This window comes from Sciurus vulgaris (genome assembly GCF_902686455.1).
Source record: "Sciurus vulgaris genome assembly, chromosome: 10".
Lineage (NCBI taxonomy): Eukaryota > Metazoa > Chordata > Mammalia > Rodentia > Sciuridae > Sciurus > Sciurus vulgaris.
The window spans coordinates 70,845,767-70,870,607 of NC_136470.1; the positions used below are offsets into that span (position 1 = coordinate 70,845,767).

At 34.2% G+C, this 24,841-nt stretch overlaps 1 protein-coding gene across 1 annotated transcript in view; it reads right to left on the reverse strand.

Annotated features, from left to right (window-relative positions):
• Positions 1-24,841, reverse strand: part of RABL3 (RAB, member of RAS oncogene family like 3) — a 48,029-nt gene that overhangs the window by 1,439 nt on the left and 21,749 nt on the right. The window contains exons 3-7 of the mRNA XM_079155354.1: positions 11,857-11,986; positions 9,819-9,933; positions 7,240-7,390; positions 3,353-3,424; positions 433-471 (exon numbers count right to left, since the gene is read on the reverse strand). Coding sequence (XP_079011480.1) covers positions 433-471; positions 3,353-3,424; positions 7,240-7,390; positions 9,819-9,933; positions 11,857-11,986 — 507 coding nt within the window. The remainder of the gene's footprint in view (positions 1-432; positions 472-3,352; positions 3,425-7,239; positions 7,391-9,818; positions 9,934-11,856; positions 11,987-24,841) is intronic.

A 24,841-nucleotide genomic window follows, 5' to 3' on the forward strand; every position in this document is an offset into this window, starting at 1 on the left:
ACCACAGATTAAATAATAAAGAAAATTCTACTAAAATGGAAAACATTTGCCAACAAATTGGTGATAATGTCAACTAAATCAGAAAGAATGAAGGTGAATCTCCTAATATTCACCTACTGGACTTTTATGTGCATTATCTATATTGTGACAGACACAGGTATATCAGACATATACCTTCAGAGTCACAGCAAATGGTTTTCCTCTATTATTTGTAATATAGCTTTATCCCTGAATTCTTCCTATATCTTAGATCCTTATTTTCCCTTTGCTCTGATTTTCTCCTTTTGCATTTAAATAGACGGGATAAAATAAGTTGCCTGTGCCTACAAAGGGCTCTTCCCCAACTTTTTAAAAAACTTCTGAAAATAAATTTAGAAACCATTTCTCTCCAAATCTGAGAACCCATTTTATCAGGAAAAGATAGATACCAACCTGATTACCTTCTCTTAAAAAGTATCTCTTTTCTATGACCTGCGAGAAACAAATAAAGATTTTAAGACTGCACACTGATCTGGAAAAAGCAGCTAATTGTAATGGTCAGTGATGGGACTAAAAGGAATACAACCAAATTAAGATTTTTTTTTTCCAATAGTTGTAGACATTTTCTACAGTAAGTTAAAATCAGTTGCGAAGATCAGGATTGTGGGAATATTTCCAGAAAGGCCTGCTTCATTCCAAAAAGCATGAGAGATGAAAAAAATAAATGAACAACTAACCAACCAAATGACAGAATGAGATAAAATCCCATGCAATTTCTAGAGTATGGTAGCAAATCTGACTCTAAGGTTCCTAGCAGTCAGCCTTAAAATGCACAAAACAGAATCCTTAGTAAAAGCAAAGCACTTGCCCATTATAATAGTATAGCTATTCTTTAAAAAGGACCATGTGATGTGGTGAACTGCCACATCCTACAGGAAGCAGTGATAAAATCTGCACATCCTTAATGATGACAGATGATTATGTCAATAACAGTAAATTAGCTTCCTTTATGGACTTCATCTGCACCTTAGTTCAGGGATTCTGAACTGTCTGTATATGATTAAGATAAACAAGTTAAATCAGTGGATGTATTTGCACAGATCTATCACTACTATTGAAAAGAAACCCTTAAAATATATGTTCTAATGTAATGAACTTAAGAGCACCGTATTTTCAGATGTTGAAAAACATTTTTAAAATTAATGAAATGCTGGGTGCAGTGGTGCACACCTGTAATCCCAGTGGCTTGGGAGGCTGAGGCAGGAGGATCACGAATTCAAAGCCAGACTCAGCAAAAGCAAGGCACTAAGCAACTCAGTGAGACCCTGTTTCTAAATAAAATACAAAATAGGGCTGGGGATATGGCTCAGTGGTCGAGTGCTTCTGAGTTCAATCCCTGGTACCCCATCCTCCCGCCCCCGCCCCCCAAATAAAGAATTACTCAGAATAAGAGTAGTGCATGTTCTTCCTGCCTGTACCAGTTACTTTCACTGGCCTGAGAGCCAAATTATCCAGATTTTTTTCTATCTTGGAGTCTATGGCTGGGTTATCTTAAGCCACAAGAAACCCAGAGTAAAGTTGCATTCATTGGCCTCAAGGGTAAAAAAGCTGGTTCCAAACTGGTGTACATCTCAAAACACTTGACCCCACAAAAACCAACAAGGAACTGTTTCCCTTTCCTCTGTCGACTGGATGAGAGGAAAATCTTACCATTCTAGAGTGGGATTACTACTACCCAATGGAGTCGAGAGAAGAAATCTCCCTTTTGGAGAAGAAATCTTTACATTAACTTCTGGAAGATATGATATATAGAAAACTGGGTACAATTTTACTGCAGTTGCCTAGGTTTTAGGCAATCATTTCAGATCTGTAGAGGTCTGGTCAACCTCATAATCCACATACATTTTGTTGAGATTTAGGCAGCAAAGAGAAAAATGACACTGTTTGCTTTTCTTGATAATTCTTTATCCCCAACTTGCAATGTCCTTTTCTTACCAAACCTTAATGCCTCAAGACAATCAAATTGTTTCTTCTTTTTTAAAAATAAACCTTGCCTGACAACCTGGCTTACTCTAGTCTATAACTCATTGTTTATCTATATCTTATTTTTTTAATTTCAAAATTAATAATTTAAAAATTTAAATAATAGGCTGTGGGACTTTTCTGGGTCAGACACAGACATTTATGATGTTGTTCTTTGGGGATAGAATTTTATATGAGATTGGGAACAGTGGGTACCAAATGGAAATTCTTAACTTTAGATTTGAAAACAATGTGGAGGGAAACTCTGGTTCTTTGCAGTGTTCCCCAATGTTTTTCATGTCATGACACAATTAGAAAATGCTAATATTTGTACAGCACACTGGGGTAAACAGAAGAGGCTGCCCCTTATTACCCAGACCCTCTGTCTGGAGGCTGTGGCTGCTCTGAGAGCTGTGGGAATCAATATCAGGACATATCTGTATCTTGTTTACCACATGCCACTCAAGAAGTTCTCAGTGAGACAAAAATTTTCCAAATGGGCTAATAGTAAACACAGAGGGAAGTGGGGCTTTTCTTATGGTGATATGGAAAAAGGTAGATATTCATGATCCTTAAATAGTTAAAAATTATTCATAATGAAGATCTACAAGGATGGAAGTGTTTTTCTTAGGGAATTATACTTAAAAAGAAATATAATACAGAAATTAATCTTTTTCAATGATACATGCAGGAAAGCATCCTATTTTATTTTACCATCCAATGTCAACATTAGGCAAATAACAAACTTGATTAATGTTACGTGCAATGCAGCTGTTTGGCCTTGTGAAGGAAAGACTAGTACACTGAGTCATTCTACAGTTTCATTCTAGCTCAGTGACAGTAAGATAACACTAGCAAAGAGTCAATAACTTGAAAGCAAAGGTTTCTGTTAGGGAAATATCATGGAATTAAAAAGACAACATAACCTTACAAAGTTACGGTAACACTTAATGGAGAATATTAATAGCTGAAAGAACAGAAAGAACTCAAGGTTTGAATGGAGCAGAATCTTCTCAGTTCAGTGACTTTTGGGGTGGGGAGTATGAAGAAGTACACAAAGAGCTAGAAAATGGGTAAGCATAAATTGTTTCAAGGAGAGGAATTAGGTATCTTTGAAAAACTCCACTTGAATCCAGTAGTTTTCACCCTTTGCTTAGAGAACATTGGTGATGGAATAAGTACGTCAGCAGGCCTTGAGCAATTATTTCAACAGATAAGAGAGATCAAAACAGGTATTATTCAGGCTGTAAAGTTTTGGATGAAGGAATAAAGGGACACAGCATTCCACAAAGACTTTAAACTCTCAAAAAATATAAATTAAGTTTAAAAATAACTTAATTGAAGTCATTACCTTATCAAAAAACCTACTGATCTTGACAGCATTGGAAGAACCTGCAGCTAAGTACCGAGGATTTGTACAATCCTAGAAAACATAAGATCCACAAATAAAAGTTAGAAGCAAAAGCTCTTCGTTAATTTTAACATCCTGTTGCACATTTCTATACTAAATAATTAAGAAACTCATAAAATATTCAAATAATTTTCAAATTATTATGCACAAAGCAAACAGGAAAGTACCAAAGAAAGATAAGGCTACTTACTCTTTGTCCTTTAAACAATTTTAGAGTGTAGGGAATCAATTCATCATCAATTCTTAAAGGAAGACAGAATTGCTAATAGTTTACTAACAAACGAACAAACAAAAACAAGATACTAGGCAGGAACCTGTCTGCATTTATCCTGAAAACCAGAAATAGAGCTATTATAAATAGTCCTCATTTTTTAGGACTAGGTACTCAGTAGTGCTCCACCAAATACTATATGGCTTATAAAACAGAAGGAAGCATTAAAATAAGGATTTACAGAAGTACAGAATAAACAGAAGAGCTGTCAAGGATTTCTCCATCTTGTAGGCCACAAAGATATACTCTTTTTGACAACAATAGATACATTACTATTATTCAGTAGGATTCTTTAAAATAGGAAAACAACATGGCACATTATATCATTATAGTAACTTGTAAAGACCTTAAAAAGCTTACTATCCTTCTCTTGGAATCTCAGTGGCAAAATGTCTGTGCTTGTTACCACGGACTTGCCACCTCAAGAGACAGAGTATACTTTGATGTTGATCTCAAATGCCACCTAAAACCAAACTATGAGTATATCCTGTTGGCTTCTTTACAAGGATATCTGTCCATGCCCCTTGAGAACTACTAAAATAACTGTTTTTGTATTTATTCTGTTTTGTAATCTTTAGGTTTACACAGTTCCTTTCTAATGAATTTAGTAACAATCACATATTTCATCCACATAGAACACTGCAAAGATCATGTTTTAAATTTTAGCCAGAAACTGCAATACATTTTCCAAAACCACAAAAAAGAGACAACAAAAAATTTCAAAATCAGAAGGGAAATCAGGGGTCTTTGGAGCCTGTGAGTTCTGTATTTGAATATCTGTGCCAATATTTCTACACTGTATAATGCTGTTTAGATGACTAAGCTTTTATAATTGGGCTTACTCATTTGTGAAGTGGGAATAATACTACTTATTCCATAGGATTTTTGTGAAAATTAATGAGATAATTCATGTCTTGCACATAGAAAGTACTGGAATATTAGTTTCCTTTTCCATTCTATGAAAATACAGGTTGAATTTGTGAGCATAAAAGCATCTAACACAATAAAGATAATGTATATGGATTAAATGCACCAAAACATCATCATTCACATTGTCATATTTGAAATAATGTGTGAACACATTTCTACGGCTACTGGGGCATAAAAATGAAAAACTTTAGACCTGCATTAGATATGTTTTGCAAAATAAATATTGATTACCTATTCATCAGAATGTCAAAAATTTCAAAGATGATTCTAAAATACAGTTAAATTACTAAATACAAAAACCAAATCAAACAGCAAACAAACCATCCTTCCCCAAAAACCTTAATTGTAGAGGGCCACAATTTTAAGTTGCCTAGGGAATCTAAAACTCTATGATTTTTAGGATGAAAATCTTAGAGCTGAAAGAGTCATCTGCCATTGATCATGGATGAAGGCAAGGTTTGAAAATTAATAGCTCTAAATAGCTTGTCTGAGCTTGAGAAAGGACTATTAACTAGGGAAGATGCTTCAGTATGATCACTTTGAAATAAACACGTAACCAAAAAGTTTGTACTAGACACAGAAAATCTAATGAGATTTTTAAATAGTAAGTAATCTTCCACCATATAATGGGCTTGAATTATAAACAATTTGCATTTACTCAGGCAGAACTTTCATTCTGCTTTTTGATGTATACATTTGTTATATTCTCACCTTTCTTTAGTCTTAAGTAAATTCATATAATAACTGATGAATCAGCACTAATACTAATACTGTTACATTAGTCTTCAATTTGAGGTTTTATATTTACTTGCTGAGTCTTTTTGACTCCTTTGTTTTGAAACACTTCCATTCAATTTTATAATTTTTTTGTTTTTTCCAGTATCCTCATCACTCTCTCCTTTCTTTTCTGCTCTGTTCTTAAAGCTACACTCTGATAAAAGCCAAAAGCATGATGTAATTTAAATTCTTTGGAGACTATGTGAGCTGAAGTCCCACTATTTGCATACCTTTACATCTTGCTAACAAATAAAGGTAGCCCTGCTTCTGTAAGGCAAATAGGAATAATATACATCTAGAAATTCACAGGCACTGGAAAGAGATATATTCAGAAATATATTAAAAGTTATCACTGGAACAAATTAAGTATATTCAAAGGTAAAATTATCTTTGGAAATAATGTTCAATGAAGTAATCCCAGCACTTCTTCAACGTGGATATTATATATTTCAAGAGTAGGAATCCTTTGGCAGCACTGACTACCTGGAGTACTTACATTGAATATTCCATGGTGGCAGCTGAGAAAAATAAGGCAATTTCTAGTGCAAAGCAGAATGTAAAAAAAAACAATGGAATGGCAGGCAGGAACTGACTCAGTTATGGGGGTACAGATGGGGTTAAATCAAGCAGGGTTCACAAATATTTATTCAAAGAGCAAGAGAATCAGAATCACCTGAAGTATCTGTTAAGATTACAGACATGGGGGTTGGGGTGTAGCTCAGTGGTACAGTGTATGCTTAGCATGTGTAAGGCTGTGGCTTGGATCCCCAGCACCATAGTTTGAAGAAAACAAAAGGGTGAACGAAATTAAAGCATCCTGGACTTCCCACCAGAGGTTATGAATGAAAATCTCCAGCTGTTGGGGGCAGGTACTCAAAAATTTCTCATAGGTACTATTAGCAATATAAATACCAAGTCAGGTTTGGGTAACTGTTGGTCTACATGATTTCCAAGAGTTCTTTCAGCTCAGAAACTGTTAATATTAGTTGAAGGATAAATAAGAGAGAAACGGGTTTAACTGCAGACAACAGGCTTTGGAGTCGAGAGAGTCTTATTTGACCAGTGTAATTTTGGCATAGTTACTTCTCTCTCCTTCTTGTCTTCCTGTTTAAAATGGGGATAGTAATAGTGTGTCCTTAATAGTGTTGACGTGAAGATGATGCCTGTGAGAAGACGTTTGTAAAGCACTAGAACAGAGTTTGGCATATAATAAGTGCTCAACACATCTTGGCCATTAGTATTATTAAACCACTTTCACTGCATATCCGAAATGCAACACACTCACTGATTATGTTACAGAAATCCTACTTGTGAACAATTACAAATAACCATGACTGAAAGTGCTGGCCAGGATCCTTATTAGGGGAATGCTAACTGGCTTATAGAAGAACAGTTTCTTAGCCCTTTGAGCCCTCAGTTGTAATTAAACTAGCTATCTCGATGGTGGGGGGGGGACGACTCTCTGTATGTATAAATTTATATACATCAGTCTTTATGATGCACCCCTAGTTTATAGTTTGCAATTTTCTCATAGGTCTATTTGGTTGCACTTTAGGATAAATTTTGTTGTTTAAGCAGATAGGAGGTTTTTCTAAAGTAAGAACAATCGAGGTATAGTGTAACCTTCATCAATTTAATTATTTTGATTTTGGTGTGATTTAAAAAATTACTCTCAAGAAAAAGCTCATGATTTATATTATTCATAGAATAAAGTTTGAACATTTCAACATATCAGTATACAAGGCTGAAGTGACTAAGACCAGCTAATCTAGATATGTGTACTCCAATCTTGTTTACATTTTGCCTTTACCTTGTAATAATATAAACATACATTAGTGAAAATACATACCAAATTAATTTCTTCTGCATTGAAATCCTCAGCCAGGAAAGCAGTTCTAGTTAAAACTTCATGACGCTTGGTTTCATGAATCTGGTCTAGTTTAGTGCCTATTACTAAAAGTGGGATCTGGTTATCAGCAAACTGTTCCTGATCATATTCCCTGTGATAAATAATAATGAAGAGGTGAATGGAATTTACCTTTCCATTGCAGATGTGCAACATTTAAATGCAAGTAGCTTTATACTATTTTCACTGATAATTCTTGATTCTTGCTCACTCATCACATATAACTCTACTTTTCTTCCAGTTTCTTCTATTTACTTGTATATTTATCAACCCTTCATCATCATCATCTATCAAAGTTCAACTGTTCATCTAACTACTCAAGATTTGTTCTTGTATGTCTTTACAATAGACTACTTGAACAACTACTTGAGTGCTCACCAAGTATACCACGGTCATCTGACTTGACTTCCCCAAGGTCTGTCTTCTACAGCTAATGACTCAGAAATTTTTAATTAGAGAAGCAAAGAGTAGATTCAAACTTCAGTGTAGGAAAAACATACAGGAGTCTAATATGGTACTCAGGCCTTATGCCAGAGAGGAAGATAGCAAGCTCCTTTTGTGTATGCACAAAATATATATATCTATCATACATATTTCTGTCTATGAGTAAAGAAGAGATCATTCCAGGAAAAGGAAGAAATAGGGAAGCTAAAGCCTAGAATAAACTGAATATGGTACACCACAGTCCAGAGAAAAATAAATTAAACAAATGGAAACAAATGAAGTGAAAATGAATAGTAAGAGCAAAATATTTAGTACCAAATAGTTATTTGTCCTGACATGTGAGCATGGGAGATTGGGCAATCAGAATCATTTAGGGTTAGTGGCCTTGGGTCACTGACTATTATAACAAAATTTTCTATATTTATCTAAAAGATAGAGTGATAATATAAATGATATTTCTAATTTCTGAAAGGAACATGAAGTCCAATGTTGAACTAATTGAAATTTTGGTCACAGAATTAAAAGACATGCAATTCTGAATGTTGAAGCTCAATATATAAAAGTAAAATCTGCTTTTGAAAAATTTATGTGGCTCAGTGGTAGAGTGCTTGCTTATCACGTGTGAGGCACTGGGTTTGATCCTCAGTACCACGTAAAAAAACAAATAAAATAAAGGTATTATGTCCAACTATACTTAAAAATATTTTGAAAAGAATTTATGAGTAAATAAATATTGTATAATCCAATCAACAAAACCCAGTTAAACATAGTTTTTCTTCTTTCTTTAATACCAATTTTCTTTCTTTTTGGGCAACTAAAATGAGGCAGAGGGCAAAATTATTAAATCTTTATGCCCTTCACAAACAGCTTGGAACACAATTGTTTTGAACTACATAATCTTCCATCACATTCAAAAATTATTATTCTATTTACTGCATCAAAATCAATAATAGATCAAGTTCAAGGCCTTTGAGTTTTCTTACCAGTATAATAGCAATTTGGAAGACATGAGTCAAAACTGAAATTTGATTCATTAGAGAAAAAAGATTTCAAAGTGTCCTCCTTAAGAGTGTTTTCCTCTCTTACATTCACTAATTCTTTCTCATAAAAATCTGTATATATTCTAACAAGTTTTTTTTTCTTTTCTCAGGAGTAGGGATTGAACCCAGAGTCTGTGCATGCCAGGCAATAACTTCACCATTGAGCTACATGTCCAGCCAGATAACATCTTTGACATACATAGAATTCTACCACTTGTAATCTATGTAAAGCACATACATATATATATATATATATATATATATACATATATATATATATGTATTTGTTCTCTTATTTCTTTCTGGCTTTCTTTGTTTTCTTTTATAACATCTTAGTTCCAATTTGATCTTCAACTGAGGGGAAATTTTATCATTGGGAGACAAGGCAGATAACTGCTTAAAATCAATTCTCTCCCATTGTGTAAGTACTTTTTAATTTGAAGTCACAGGATAATCTTTTCAACAAATGGTGCTGGAATAACCCAACATTCAAATGCAAAAGTTAACCTCAGACAAAACCTCACATCTTATATAAAACTAACTTAAAGCAAACCATAGATCTAAATATAAACCCCAAACTATAAAACCTGCATGATCAGGGACTATGCGAGGTTTTAGACATGATATGAAAACATATTCCAAAAAAAAGTAAGAGATTCGTCAAAATAAAGACAGTGCTTTGTGAAAGACCCTGTTAAGAAAATGAAAAGAACTGGGTATAGCATATGCCTATAATCCTAGAGAGACTCAGGAGGCTGAAGCAAGAGGATTATAGGTTCAAGGCCAGCTTCAGGAACTTAGTGAGACTCAGCAACTTAGCAAGAGCCTATCTCAAAATAAAATATAAAAAAGGACTGGGATAAAGTGCCCCTGGGTTCAATTCCCAGGAGAGAGAGAGAGAGAGAGAAAGAAAGGATAATCTATAGAGTAGTAGAAAATATTTGCAAATCAAATATCTTACAAAATGTTATTTTGCAAAGACCATTCCTTATGATTATTAAAACATTTCAAACAATTGTAAAGTAATTCCAAGCTTACCCATTTGTCACCAAAACTCCAGTTGGCACCAAATCCCTATTGAGAGCTTCCAATGACCAACGATACAAATTTTGGGATGACTTTTTATTTGTTAAGTCATGTACCAAAATAATACCTAAAATAATCAGAGACAATAATCTTAGTGTTGTAAACAACTCTTCTTCATATCACAATCGGCAAAGTTAAGCCTAATAAGTACAAACATTAGGTGGTTTAATCAATCTGATATTCTAGTATTACTAATAATCTCAGACAATTTTTAAAAAATTTCCTCTACAAACACTTAGAAATAGCTATAAAACTCTGTCAGTTTTATATTATGAAAAAAATCTTAGAAGGGCTGGCAAAATGTCTTTAAATATTTCTAATGTCTCTTCCTATTCTACATTCAACACTTCCTGAGTTCCTACTTTATGTCTGGTCCTACTTGCAGAACTACTTTATCAATCAAGAACATCAAAACTAAAGTATAATTAGAAATCATATTGGTTCAAAGTTATATTGTTTCTGCACTGTATATAGTCATGCAACACATATCAGTACAAACATACTCACTGAAAATCATACTAATAAAAATGTAGTAAAGTGGCATTGTTTTACTTTGCACAACTGCTTTTCCTTAGCAGACAAAATGTAGTCCTAAAGATACGTGGGCTCGATGAAAGTGAAAGTTTTGTTTTCTAGTTTTTGGCATTATGGTTAGCTATGTAAGCTTGCTACCTATAAGAGATTTAGTTAATAGAGCAAAAGAAATATGCTACCAGGAGAGCAGGAAGAGATAATCAAGCATACAAATAATATAAAATATGTAACTTTTGAGATATGGAGAAAAATAACAAAATGTAATGAAGTTCAGACATAAAATTAAGCTGAATCAATAAGATACTAGACAGAAAGGCAAAAGCAGGTTATTATTTTAATAAGATAGAGATAAAAGAAGAAAGGCTTTAATGCCTAGTCTCTTGTGGTCAAGACTATAGTTTTTCAAATTCCCAATCCTTTCCTATATTAGCCTAATTCTACTGTGAAAAGAGGACACAAAATTGATGATTTCTCCATTTTCAAATATGGGATATATCAAATTGAAAAAGGACAGAAGAAGCAGAATTAATTGGCTTCTCAAGTTTTTCAGCTGTCTGTATAACTAAGGTGCTTGTATACTGGATTTATTCCAACCAGCTCTGATAAACCTGTACCTCTCCTGCTGTCTTGAGCAAATACAGATCTGACACTTGCCCCCATATCCAACTGTACTCACAGAGGTTCTCATAGGCATCAAGAACATAGATTGAAAAAAAAAAAAAAAAAAACCTACCATTTAAGATATAATATTTTTAGCACTTATGTGCCAGATTTTTTAATTGTGTTATCTAGTTTAATTTTCAGAACAGTCCTATGAAGTATTATTATATATTTCTACACTTGAGGAAATGAGGCTCAGAGAGGCTGAGTAATTTACCCTAGGTTAACAAGTAAGTAGGGTAGTCAGAATTTAACAAGGACTCCCTGAACTGCAATTATGTCCTTTATTACACACCTCCATCTGGAGGTCTCCTTCTAATACTTGAATATTTATAACTGGATGAAACTTCTGCATTCCTAAAAACACCCTTAGGCAGCTCTTTAAAATTACAAAGGACTCTCTCTAAGGGGCAGATGAAAGAAATCTGCATCTCTGGATATCTGGCTTAAGACTATAGGATTGCTCTCAACTGACTGATGAAACAGCACTCCCAGGGACAGTGTTTTAAAAGTTCCATTTTATGCCAAGTACCCAAAATACAATTTTAATTTTCAATATTTTGTTTATGACAATACTATAAATAGAAGGACTTAGACAAAGCAAATGTTTACTGTTCTGAGTCACATGGTTAGAACCTAGAAACATAAATTGAAGTGTAATATCCATATTTAAGTCAAAAGTGGTATTTTAAATCTTTCTCAAATTAAGTTGAGTTTGGCAAGTCATTAGCATTTCATATAAGATGGTATATATTCATAGACCATTAAAATGTCGTAGAAATAAAAGATGCTTTACCATTCACGGAGTTGTAGAATACTGCTCTTGTGCTTTTCACACTGCTGGCACTGCCCACAGAGCCTCCAACATCCCATAATTCTATATAGTAGGTCCTCTCTTCTGGGGTTCCTTCTTTGTAGTCATGAACCTAACAAAGCAATCAACTAAAATAATTATTATAGCCACTAAACAAACTAATAAGCACCTCACTCAGTTTAAATCACTGGACATTTCATTTCAGCATATCATTCTCAGATCACCACCTTCTATCTTTCAAGCTTATTCTCTCAAACACTCCAACTCTAATCATCTTTGATCCTAGAAGAACTTATAGTTAATTGATTGTAACATCTGTTACAGATCCCTCTTCTACTTCCAAAGCTTTAATTCCTTCCTAACTAAGCATAAATCTCATGATCCATCGTTATAGGTACTTCTTTGCCTTCCTCTCACACTGTTTACTAACAAAATCCCAACCCTGGTTATTCCCCCTATTCCATGCCTATAACCCAGCTACCTGAACAAGGAGCTTGGAAAAATACACATTCAAGTTGATGGAATTCATTTTAATAAACATGTGCCTTTGGAGCTGCCCTTCCATCAATTCTGTAGTTCATTTACCCTTTTCTTCTCCCAGGTAACTATTTCATATTTTCTCTTCTTTTTAGAACTTTAATATCTCTTCCCTATACTTGGTAAGAGCTACTATCTTTGCTTTCTATGACAGAATCAATTTTTTAAAAAGTACTCCTATAATTTGCTCTTTCCATCTCTAACTACCTCTCTCCATGTATACCTATATCACCTGCTTTCCCTTCTGCTATTCCCCTAGGGGGCCTATGGTCCTACGGCTAAATCCTAAATGCTCCTCTGTGCATGAAATTCTTTCCCCACTTTCTTACTCAAAGATGTAGTTACACCAATTCTCCCCTTTCTTTCCAATTTTTCCTTCTCTGTTGGATAATTCTCACCAGCATAACAACATATTTTTCTTTTCTCTCTTTCTTTCCCTCCCTCCTTCCTTTCCTTTTTTTTTTTTTTTTTTTTTTTTCCCCCTAGTACCAGGGATTGAACCTATGGTTTCTCTACCATTGAGCTATATAGCCCCAGCGCCTCCACCCCAACATTTTTTTTTTTTTTTTTTTTGAGATAGGGTGTCACTTAATTTCTCAACTGGTCTTGAACTTGTGATCCTCCTGCCTCAGTCTTTCAAGTAGCTGGGATTATAGGTATGTGCCACCACACCAGCAATTTTTCCAATCTTTCAAAATAACCTATTGACTTCAAGTCCTCCTCCAGCTACTATGCTACTTTTGCGTTTCTTTTCACAGAACAACTCTTCAAAGAGTGTCTATTCTCAACTCTTTTTCTTACTCTTTTTTGAACTGATTCCTATGAAACTTTTGCCCTATCACCCTATGAACTATTCCTGGTCAAGGTTAACCATGGCTAACTACAATGGTTAAGTGACAGTTTTTATTTCATTCTGCCATTTGACACAACTAATCATTCCTGTGTTTTGCAATACTTCTTAAACTTCCAGGCTATTACACCCTCCTGGTTTTCTTCCCACCTCACTAGCTAATCTTTTCCAGTCTCCATTTGGGTTCTCCTTATATGACCTCCAATTGCTGAAATGTTCTGTAGCCTCTTATCTTCTCTATCAACATTCATTCTCTTGGCAATTTCATCTACTCTTATGATTTCAAATGTCATCTTTATGTTGATGAATTTCAAGTTTATATTCATCCTGGAAACTTCAGAGTACCATTTTCACCAGACCATAATCTGGATGTCTAAAAGGCAACTCAAATTTAACATATCCAAAAATAATTTTCCAATCTCACTCCCAAATTTATTTCTCTTGCCATTTTCTCTCTTTCAGAAAAAGGCAATTCTATACTTCCATTTGGGCCAAAAACTTAGGAATGATCTTTGACTCCTTTTATATTGTGAATTTGTTTTGTCAGTAAATCCTGTTGCTTTAACTTTAAAAATATGTCCCAGATCTATTCATTTCTAACCACCTCCTCTATTATCACTCAGGTCAAAGTCTCTACACACACCTCTTTGCTTGAGCTAATGAACTATATCCTGACCTATATATCTACTAGAGACATTCTAACCATCCCCCACTTGTTTTGTATACAGTAGAGGAATCGTTTAAAAGTCAAAGTTAGAACATATCACTTTTCTGCTCAAAACTCTCTGACTTTCTCACAGTAAACTCCAGAGTTTCCTTCTTATGATTTAGACTTTTATTGCCTATTTAACTGTTCAGAAACAAATTCTCACATATGGCACCAGATTAAAGTATGGTAGTTCAGGAGTACATATCAGAATCTTCCAAGAATTTTTTTAATTTAGAAATATACATGCTAGACTTACTGAATTAGAATTGTTGGGGTGAGTCCTAGGAAGGCGTATTTTGAATAATTCTCCAAATAATTCTGCTGTAACTAGTTAAGAACTGCTTATTTTATAGAATGGAACTATTCTGTTATCAGGAGGCCTAGATTCTCAATTTTAATTGCCATGGATTATCTATGGTATCTTTATGCCTCAATTTCTTTGCATTTATAATGAAGGAGTTGTATTATGTGATTTCTAAAATATCCACTAGATTTGAAATAATAATATATTATTTCTTTGAAATAATAAAGACAACTCAGGAGTTAAAATAGACTAAAACTCACGTATTTGATAGAATGCTTTACATTTTATTCACAATTTTTTGGCCTGAATTCTTTTGGCCAAGGAAAAGTTTAAGCAAATGTGGTACTCTAAAGATAGCCATGTTAACATTAGGAAGACAAGGATCAGACTGATGCCAGAGACAATATTGGACAGAAAAATCAAAATTGAAGCTGGGACCATTTTGGATAATGCAAATTAATCCTATATAATGCAATAAAAGTCACACTATTTTGCTATATGGCATAAGTAACTGATAACATGTGATCATGCCAAATAATCAATAGAAAAGTTACATTATGTGAGTTCTATTTAAGGAAACAAATGTATAAGACATTTTAGCAAGATTTCTAAGCAAAACATGATGCTATGAGGAATAAGTTATCTGTTATAGAAAAACTCAGCCACTTCCATAAAGTTTTCCAGATCCTGCCTCCTCCCTCCACAAACCAACCAGGACTGGTTAGGTCCTCCTTTTATTTGCTTCTATAACATCCTGTATATTTCCATCTTTTTACTGACCACACTGTCTTGTCTCCTGATATCTCTTCTATTATTAGACTCTGAGCTTGAGAGCAGGAACCATGTAGCCCCACCTTTGTAGCCCTAGAAAAGAGCATAATTCCTAGCACATAACAGATGCTTGGACATGTTTGTTCAATAAGTGAATAAATTTTGGATATCTCAGCCTCCAAGGTTTTATTACGTTTAGTTTATTAGGTTACTGTATTCTGAATCTTCTTAAGCACAGGTCTGAAAATGAACAAAATCAGAACCAGCAGAAACTTTGTTTAAAAAATATGGATTTCTGAAGCTTCAAGGATGGGGCTCAGAAGTCTACATATTTTTTTAAAAGTTCCCTATACAACTTTTGTACATAAGTTTAGAAACAATGGTAGTACACCACTTTTTTCTCTAAAAATATTTCAAGTGTCTAACATTGCCTCCCCTAAAAGGCTGCAACTCCCCTAAAAATCCTCATCATATAATACAATTCCTGAGGAGCATGCCCTCAGTCTTATAATATATCAAGTTTGTTAGCTAGGACCTTCTGTGGGCCAGATGACCCACTTATCTATACTCTCCATCACAAAAAATCATCTGAATCAAAACTTTTCATGTTTCCTTCTAGAATTAGAAGAGAAGGTATCTTTCTTTTTTTCCAACTTGCTCTAATACTGGCTAAATTTAACTTAATTCACATGGAATGAGTCCAGTAGGTTATAGCTTATAGCTATGATACTATATTTTTCACATGGGTGAATAATCTTCAAGGAAAAGACTGACATTATAACAAGTATTGCTCTTGACACAGTAAGTGGCACCCTCATGTTAGACTAGGAGCTCAACATGGTGGGGGTTAATACCAAACTGTAAGAAGTGTTTTATATTTAAATCAGGTCATCAAGGATCTAGTACTTAAAAGTCATAAAAGACCTTACAGCTCTCTAGGAAGTAATAGTATATGCTGATCATCAGATGGGAAAAGGCAACATACGCCTCAATGCTGCTGCCATTTTGGACCTTTCTATTTACTCACTGCTAGAGATTTATTGGAAACCAAATCAAGACAATGTACAAACAGTTTTGTCTCATTTGAAGATTTGACTATATTTTTATTTTTAGGTACTGGGGATTTAACCCAGGGGCACTCTACCACTGAGCTGTGTCCTCAGCCCTTTTATTTTTTTATTTTGAGACAGGGTCTTGCTAAGTTGCTTAGGGCCTTGCTAAGCCTCAAACTTGTGATCGTCCTGCCTCAGTCTCCCAAGTTGCTGGGATTACAAGCATGCACCACTGTACCTGGTTTACTGTAACTTTTAAAAAGCAGAAACAAATCTAGTAAGGAAAATGACCTACACCAAGAAGCAACGCTGGGTGTTACACCTCTTAATAATTAGTTTTAAGACATTATTACCCTACATACACATATGATAACATGAATGGTGTGAATCTACATTGTGTACAACCATAGAAATGAAAAGTTGTACCCTGCTTGTGTACAATGAATCAAAATGCAGTCTGAAAAAATTTAAAAAATTAAAAAATAATTAGTTTTAGTATCTATATCTACAGAATTATTATTAGAGAGAAAGGAAGATAGAAAGTCTTAGGAGAGGACTGGGACAAAAGACAGGGATAGAAAAGATATCCAGATAGAAAAAAAGATAGAAAAAAGATACCAGGGAAATAGGAATTATTTGTCTAATTTACTGCTATGCTTAAAGTACCTTGCCCAGGTCTGGGACCCAGTAGGTATACAACACATATAGTGAATGAACAAATGAATGAATAAATAGTAGAGGTTACTGTTAACTGCTCTTCCTTTATAGTAAATTCTCTATTTACTTCAAGTAACTTCTCTAGTAACCTGAAGTTCGTGTCCTCTATGTTTAAAACAAAACAAAACCCTTCCCTTCTATTCTGCACATATAAATTCCTTTAACTTTTAAACTTTGTGAAAGACTGATTTAAATGTCTGTATTTCTTTTTTTCTCAGATATGTTATAACAGGGACTCAGAGAGGCTGCTTTTGCTAAAAGCATTGATTCTGATACAGGTAGCCCAGCTAGGGAGCCTTCCTGGATCTCAGCTGCCTGGGTTTGGCACTAGCCCATATAAAAAAGAGCCAAATGATGGAAAAAAGGAAAAATAATTTTTATGTGGTTTGAGCAACCTGCTGGTCCTACTGAAGCAGTTACAATTTACAGAAGCAAAAGTCAGATTATATAGGTAGTTTTAGCTAGGCTGTACTTAGCCAGGGAATATGTCAGTCTTAATTTCCTTGGTGTCTGTCCTCAGCATGAGGAAGTGTTTATTATCAGAGTGAGGTAATTCGGGAGCTCTCTGCTTCACTTCCTCACTTGAGGACACAGATGTCCAATGGGTAACTAAAAGCAGAACAAAGCTTGGCATCTCTGCCTTAATTTTGTTCCTCTTTTGTTGCCTTAACTTTAGGGTCAGATTCCTGCTTAACTCTGCACACAGTCATGTCATGTTAATCATTGAAGGAATGTTCATCCCAAACTGGTAATCTGCCCCTTTTGAGGATAAAGACAACAGTAACTAAGGCATAAAAGTTACTAAGTTAAGACTGTCAATGCCAGTTTTTATAAGGTCCTGTTCCAGACTTCTGGAATGGTACCTGGAAGTCTTCAGTCATTTACCAACACCATCGAGAACAGTGGAACCTTGCAAGCAGATCACCCCACAATTAAACTGTCCTCTACCCCAATCCAAGCAGAATCAATTATCTCAAGTTTGACCAGGATTACTTAACTATGCATACCTTTTGCTCCCTGTCCCAATTCTCCCTCTAATTAAATCTAAAGCTTATGTCAGTACCCAGGAAGCCAGGCTGAGATGCTTAATCTCACTTGTCTTCCCAATATAACCATACTGACTAGTGTTCCTTTCCCGCTTTTTATTGTTACTTTTTTTCACTGTTTTCATTTGTTTTTTGGGATAAGTGGTTGGACCTGATTATTGAGAGCCCCAGAGTCAGGCCTTTGGCCTAGGTTTCCAGTAAACAACATAATCTGCTTTCTTTCACTAATATGCAATTGTTCTTTCAAATAACAGCACTAACTTCATTGTCACCAAATACAATGTTTGTTTTTCTCTCTTGATCCTTATATCTTTACAGCATTTCATACTAAAAATCAATCTATCCTTCATGAAATTCTTGTTTCTTTTTGCTCTTGTGGTAGTTCATTACCTCCTGCTCCTGATTAATCATTCTCTGACCCCTCTTTCACCTCATCTCTATGGATATTCTCCAAGATTCGTTCTTTTTCTAAATTTTCTTTTATAAAACATCATTTGTAGCCACATGTGATGTCACATGCCTATGGTTCCAGCTAGAGAATTCTGAGGCAGGAGGCTTGCTTGAGCCCAGGAGCTTGTGGACTCAAGTGTGGGCAAAACAGTGCAGCCCCATCTCATAAAAATATCCCATCTCACAAAAAAATACAAAACAAAGACCTAATTAGTTCTCACAGTTCAGGATTATTTCTATGAAGATGATTCCAACTCCAGAACTCTTTCTTGTGCTTTAGGACCTCATTTCCAAATACTTTTTAGACAATTTCTGTTGAAGGGCTCACAAATACCTATCTTCACCAAGGCCAGAACTGAACTTATTATCATTTTCTTCTCTTTTACCTATGATATAACTCCCTTCTTAGGGGAATAATTCATCCACCCAGCTACCAACTCCACCCATTTAATCATTAACACCTAGCAGAATTTTATATTATTCACATGCACACCACCCTTTTGGAACTACTGTAATAATATATTCTATACCAGTGCTGTCCCATAGAACTTTCATTAATAATGTAAATGTCCAATGTAGTAACCACTAGCAACATGTGATTACTGAGTAGTTGAAATGTGCCTTACTCAACTGTGGAACTAAACATTTAATTTTAGTTAATATAAACTTGCATTATCACATGGGGCAGTGGTTACTACCTTGAATACCAGCAGAATACCTATTTCTTAATTCAAAGTACAAAGTAATAATAAAAAATACAAGATCTTGAGGCAGATTGCCTGGGTTTGAATCCCAACCCCATCATTTACTAGCAATGTGACCTTGGACAAGTCAGGTTAGCATCTCTGCCTCAACCACTTCAAGTGTTAAACGGGACACTAATAGTACCCACCTTACTGAGTTGTTATAAGAATTAACAATTTGTATGTAAGTGGGTGCTTAGCCAAAGTAAGCACTAAAACAAGTTAGCTATCATTATTAATATTAAAGATCATATATATGTATATATGTATGTGTTGTGTGTGTATATATATATATATATATATATATATATATATATATATATATGAACATGTGAACCTTGTCCCCCCTGCTAGGTCTACCTCATATTCTTAGTGAGGATAGACTATGCCTTTTCTTATTTTCCCCCAGTGCCATTATTTGGACATTGTTGTCTAAAGAGGACATCAATAAATATTGATTGTATGCAATGTGCAAATTAGAGAGTTAAAATCCCATTAAAGTGAACCAGAAATGGGAAATTAATTTCTTTATTTATAATTATAATATTTGAAAAGATTAAAACTTTGAAAGTATTTTTATAATTAGGAAGACTCATGCATTTATATTACTCCATTAGACTTGAGGTAACAAAATGAGAAGAGAAATGAATGAAAAATACCACAAAATAAAACTTTTCCTTCATCTTAAAAACTTTTTTTTGTAATTGTAGATGGACACAATACCATTTGTTTATTTATTTTTATGTGGCACTGAGAATCAAACTCAGTGCCTCACATGTACGTTAGGCAAGCACTCTACCACTAAGCCACAACCCCAGCCCCAAACTTTTCTCCAATTCACCTCTATGCTGAATACCGAATCCAAAATATTAATAATTACTGAGTACATACTTTAAACTCATTAGCTTCAACCAGTACCTAAAATCAAACAATTATCATTTCTATTTTTAGTTGGCTTTTACCAGATCTAAAATGAGCTAAAATGGAGCAATTGCTTGTAACATTTTTGAATGGGGGTATTCGTGTATCTACATTAGTTTTGAAGATTCCTTTTCACAGGTCTCAATAACATAGAAACTATAATTGCAATATAAAAGTTGCTTTAAGAGACAACTTCCTAGCTATTTAGGCAAAGTCTTTATAAGCTTTAAACATTTTTTTTTTAAGGGAGAAGAACTATTTTACTATAATAACAGTAAAAATGATAGACGTGTCTGTGACAATTTATTATTTTTTAAAAAAAATTTTAGATGTTGATAGACCTTTATTTTATTCATTTATTTTTTATGTGGTGCTTAGAATTGAACCCGGTGCCTCACACATGCTAGGCAAGCACTCTACCACTGAGTCACAATTCCAGCCCTTGACAATTTAAGATTAGTTTAAAAAATGCCTTTTATTTATGTTGTCAAAAAGTGTATGCTTTTCAAAGGTGAAAGACAGAGATCAACCAGTTCAAGATAGCCCCATTCATCTATACAAATTCAATTCAGACCAGACTGGCTTTAAAGGAATCAATTAGTACCATACTCATGCCAATAAAATCAGTCACACTATTACATAACTTTTTTTTTTTTTTTTTTTTTTAACTATTTGTACTCCTGTCTCTGCTTGGGCAGTTTTTTGTCCTTCCAAGAATTCCTAGAACTACATGAGGAGTTCAAAAACCTGTAGTCTAGCATAAGCTAATTGTAAGGGAACCCTATGTACTTTCTTCAAAAGCAGGGGGTTTCCAAAGGGAACTGCTGTTGTTGCTTCTAAAATTTGGTCAGTCTTGAGAACTAATTTCATGTTGGCCTGCTCTCTGGGATTTGCAGACAAGTATTAATTGCAAACACAATCAAGTCCCCACTCTAATATACAGAGGACTGCTGAGATAGTTACTTTTGAAAGTTTTGCAACCAGTTATACTTAGGAAATTTTACATATCTGTTACCCTCAGTTACTTTGCAGGTTCAGTCCTTAACTAATCTCTCATATTCTTGTCCCCAAACTGCTCTCTGCTTTCTTTATACCTCATTCAATCCTCAATTGTTTCGTATCTCCAAATATTTCTATTTTTCTCCTGGAACATTACTCCATGATTACAAAATTCATCTTATCTTCAACCTCACTTAATTTCTAGTGCCTACCTCTATCCTTAATGCACTTCTCTTTTATGCCTCTCAGATATATGCCGTTCACTCTATAACAGTCTACCTTCAAGTTGAGAAATAGGAAATGACTTGCTTACACTCCAAAGGTACTTTTATACAGCATTATTCTATCCTTATGTAAGAAACCTATTCTTGTGAAGAGACAGCCTACAGAATGGGAGAAAATCTTTGCCACCTGCACCTCAGATACAGCATTAATCTCCAGAATACATAAAGAACTAAAAAACTTAACACCAAAATAACAAATAACCCAGTCAATAACTGGGCAAAGGAACTGAACAGAAAAATCACAGAAGAAACATGATGGGTCAACAAATATATGAAAAAGTGTTCAATATTTCTAGCAATTAGAGAAATGCAAATTAAAACTACACTGAGATTTTGTCTCACTCCAGTCAGAATGGCAATTATCAAGAATACAAGTAATAAGTGTTGGTGAGGATGTGGGGGAAAAGGTACAATCATACATTGCTGATAGGACTGCAAATTAGTACAACCAATCTGGAAAACAATATGGAAATTTCTCAGAAAACTTGGAATGGAACCACCATTTGACCTAGTTATTCCACTACTCAGTATATACCCAAAGGACTAAAAGTCAGTATATTATAATGATACAGCCACATCAATGTTTATAGCACCTTGATTCACAATAGCTAAGCTATGGAACCAACATAGGTGCTCTTCAACAGATGAATGGATAAAGAAAATGTGGTACATATACACAATGGAATATTAGCCATAAAGAAAAAATGAAATTATGGCATTTGCTGGTAAATGGATGGAAATGAAGACTATCATGGTAAGTGACATAGCCAATCCCCAAAACCAAAGAGCAAATGTTCTCTCTGACATGCCAATGCTAACACACAATAAATTAGTATATACCTAGTAATATAAGCTCAAAATATATAAGTGAAAAACAGAATTAAAAAATGGACAAATCTATACTTAGAGTAGGAGACTATACTACTCATTCCTTAGTAACTGATAAAAAAGACAGGAAAAAAATCAGTAGCCATACAGAACAACTGAACAAAAGGATTAACAACCTTGATCTAACTAACAAACATACTTAGAACACCGTACTCCACAATTATAGAACATACATTATTCTTAAATGCAAAAGTTACCAAAATTGGCCATAAAAAGAAACATAAAGCAAATTTCAATAAATTTTAAAGGATGAAATCATATGGTATCTATTTTCTGAACACAATATAAGTAGGCTAGAAATCAATAATCAAAAGATAATCAACACTGTCAAATATTTGGAAATTAAGAAGCACATTTTAAAATTACACATGAGTCAAAGAAGAAATCACATTGGAAATTAGACAATATTTTGAGCTGAATGATAATGAACAAAATTTCAGAGATGTAGCTAAAGCTGTGACTAGACAGAAATTTTAGAACCTCAGAGCTCTTAAAAAGAAGCCTGGGGGGCGGCGGCGGTGGGACAGAATACATGAAGCAATTTCTCATTTTGAGAAGTTAGAAAAAAGACTACAAATTAAACCCAAAGAAAGTATGTACATTGTAAAGAGCAGAAATTAATGAAATATAAAACAAATATATAATATAGAAAATCAACAAAGCCAGAAACCAGTCTTTGCTAGATCTCTGGCAAGACTGATCAAAAAATAAAAGCCACAAATTATGCACACCAGAAATGAAAAATGAATTTTTGTAGAATATGCAGTACATCTTATTGTTCAATTGTCTGACTGAAAGTAAGAGAAAAACAAGCTTCTTGACAATTTACCTGAAATAGACAAATTCTTTCAAAAACATAAATCACAATTGACATAAGGAAAAGTACATTTTCCTATTTTCTTTAGTGTTATTTAAAAGCTTCCCATATAGAAAAACTTAGGTCCAGATGGTTATACCTGTGAATTCAAATATTTAAGGGAAAAAATAACATCAATCTTTCACAAACTCTTTCAGAGAATAATACAGAAACAATATTCACCAACTTTTTTATGAGGCTAACATAAGCCTAAAATCAAAATTCTACAAGGAGGGCTGGGGATGTGGCTCAGTGGTAGCATGCTTGCCTAACATGTATAACAAGGGGATTGATTCTCAGCACAATATAAAAATAAAGTAAATAGAATAAAGGTACAGTATCCATCTACAAACAACAACAACAAAATTCTACAACATGATTATAAGAAAGAACAATAATAGGCCAATCTTTCTCATGAATTTACATGCAAATAACTGAAAAAAAATTAGCAAACTGAATCTAGTGATAAAACAAAAGACAGGCTCTTCAAGACAAGTTGGATTTATTCCAGAATTGCAAGGTTGATTTAACATTTAAAAAAAATTAACATAATTTACCACAGCAAAATTAAGCAGGAAAATAATGATAATCATGAAAACTGAAGTGATAAAATTCAACACCCACTCATGATACAAACTTTTATCAAAATAGGAATAGAAAGGAATTTCGTTAATAAAATGTACCTACAAAAAAATCCTACAGCAAACACTTTACTTAATGTTACAACTGAAAATTTCCCAAGATTGGAAATGCAATAAAGATGCTTGTTATTGACACTTTGATTTCACACAGTATTGAATTTTAGCTGATTCAATAAGACTGGAAAAAGAATGAGATGAAAGTGGTATATGAGCAGGCTGGAGGTAGAATATGGGCTCCAGGAGGGGACCAGAAAAAAGGGTGGGGTAAGGGTAAAGAAGGGACAAAATCTGATAGAAGTTCAATTTCAACTACAAATTGTAAAGCACTGGAGTATAATTTTGTATCTATTAAGCTTCTCTGATTCTCTTTATAAACTGACAGACTAGATAAAGCAGATACTGTTACTTATTTCTATTTTGTAGATGATATAACTAAGTATCAGGAGGTAAACTGGTGAGTCCAAAGTCACTCTTAAAGAAGCAAAAGCAGTTGCCTGCAAGAGACTCATCTCATAGAAAGAGATACCCATAGACTAAAGGTGAAAGGATGGGGAAAAACATACTATGCACATGGACTCAGCAAAAAAGCTGGAGTATCCATCCTCATTTCTGATAATGTGGACATCAAGCCAAAGTTAGTCAGAAGGGATAAAGAAGGACATTTCATACTGCTTAAGGGAAGCATAAATCAGCAAGATATAACAATCATAAACATCTATGCCCCAAACAGTGGCTCATCCATGTATGTCAAACAAATCCTTCTCAATTTCAGAAACCAAATAGACCATAACACAATAATACTAGGTGATTGTAACACGCCTCTCTCACCACTGGACAGATCTTCCAAACAAAAATTGAACAAAGAAACCACAGATCTCAATAACACAATCAATAATTTAGACTTAACAGACGTTTATAGAATATACCATCCAACCAAGAGCGAATACACTTTCTTCTCAGCAGCACATGGATCCTTCTCTAAAATAGACCATATATTATGCCACAAAGCTACTGTTAGCAAATACAAGAAGATAGAGACACTACCTTATATTCTATCAGATCATAATGGATTGAAGTTAGAAATAAATGAAAGAGTAAAAAACAGAAACTACTCTAACACCTGGAGATTAAACAATATGCTATTATATGATGAATGGATAGCAGAAGATATTAGGAAGGAAATTTAAAAATTCTTAGAG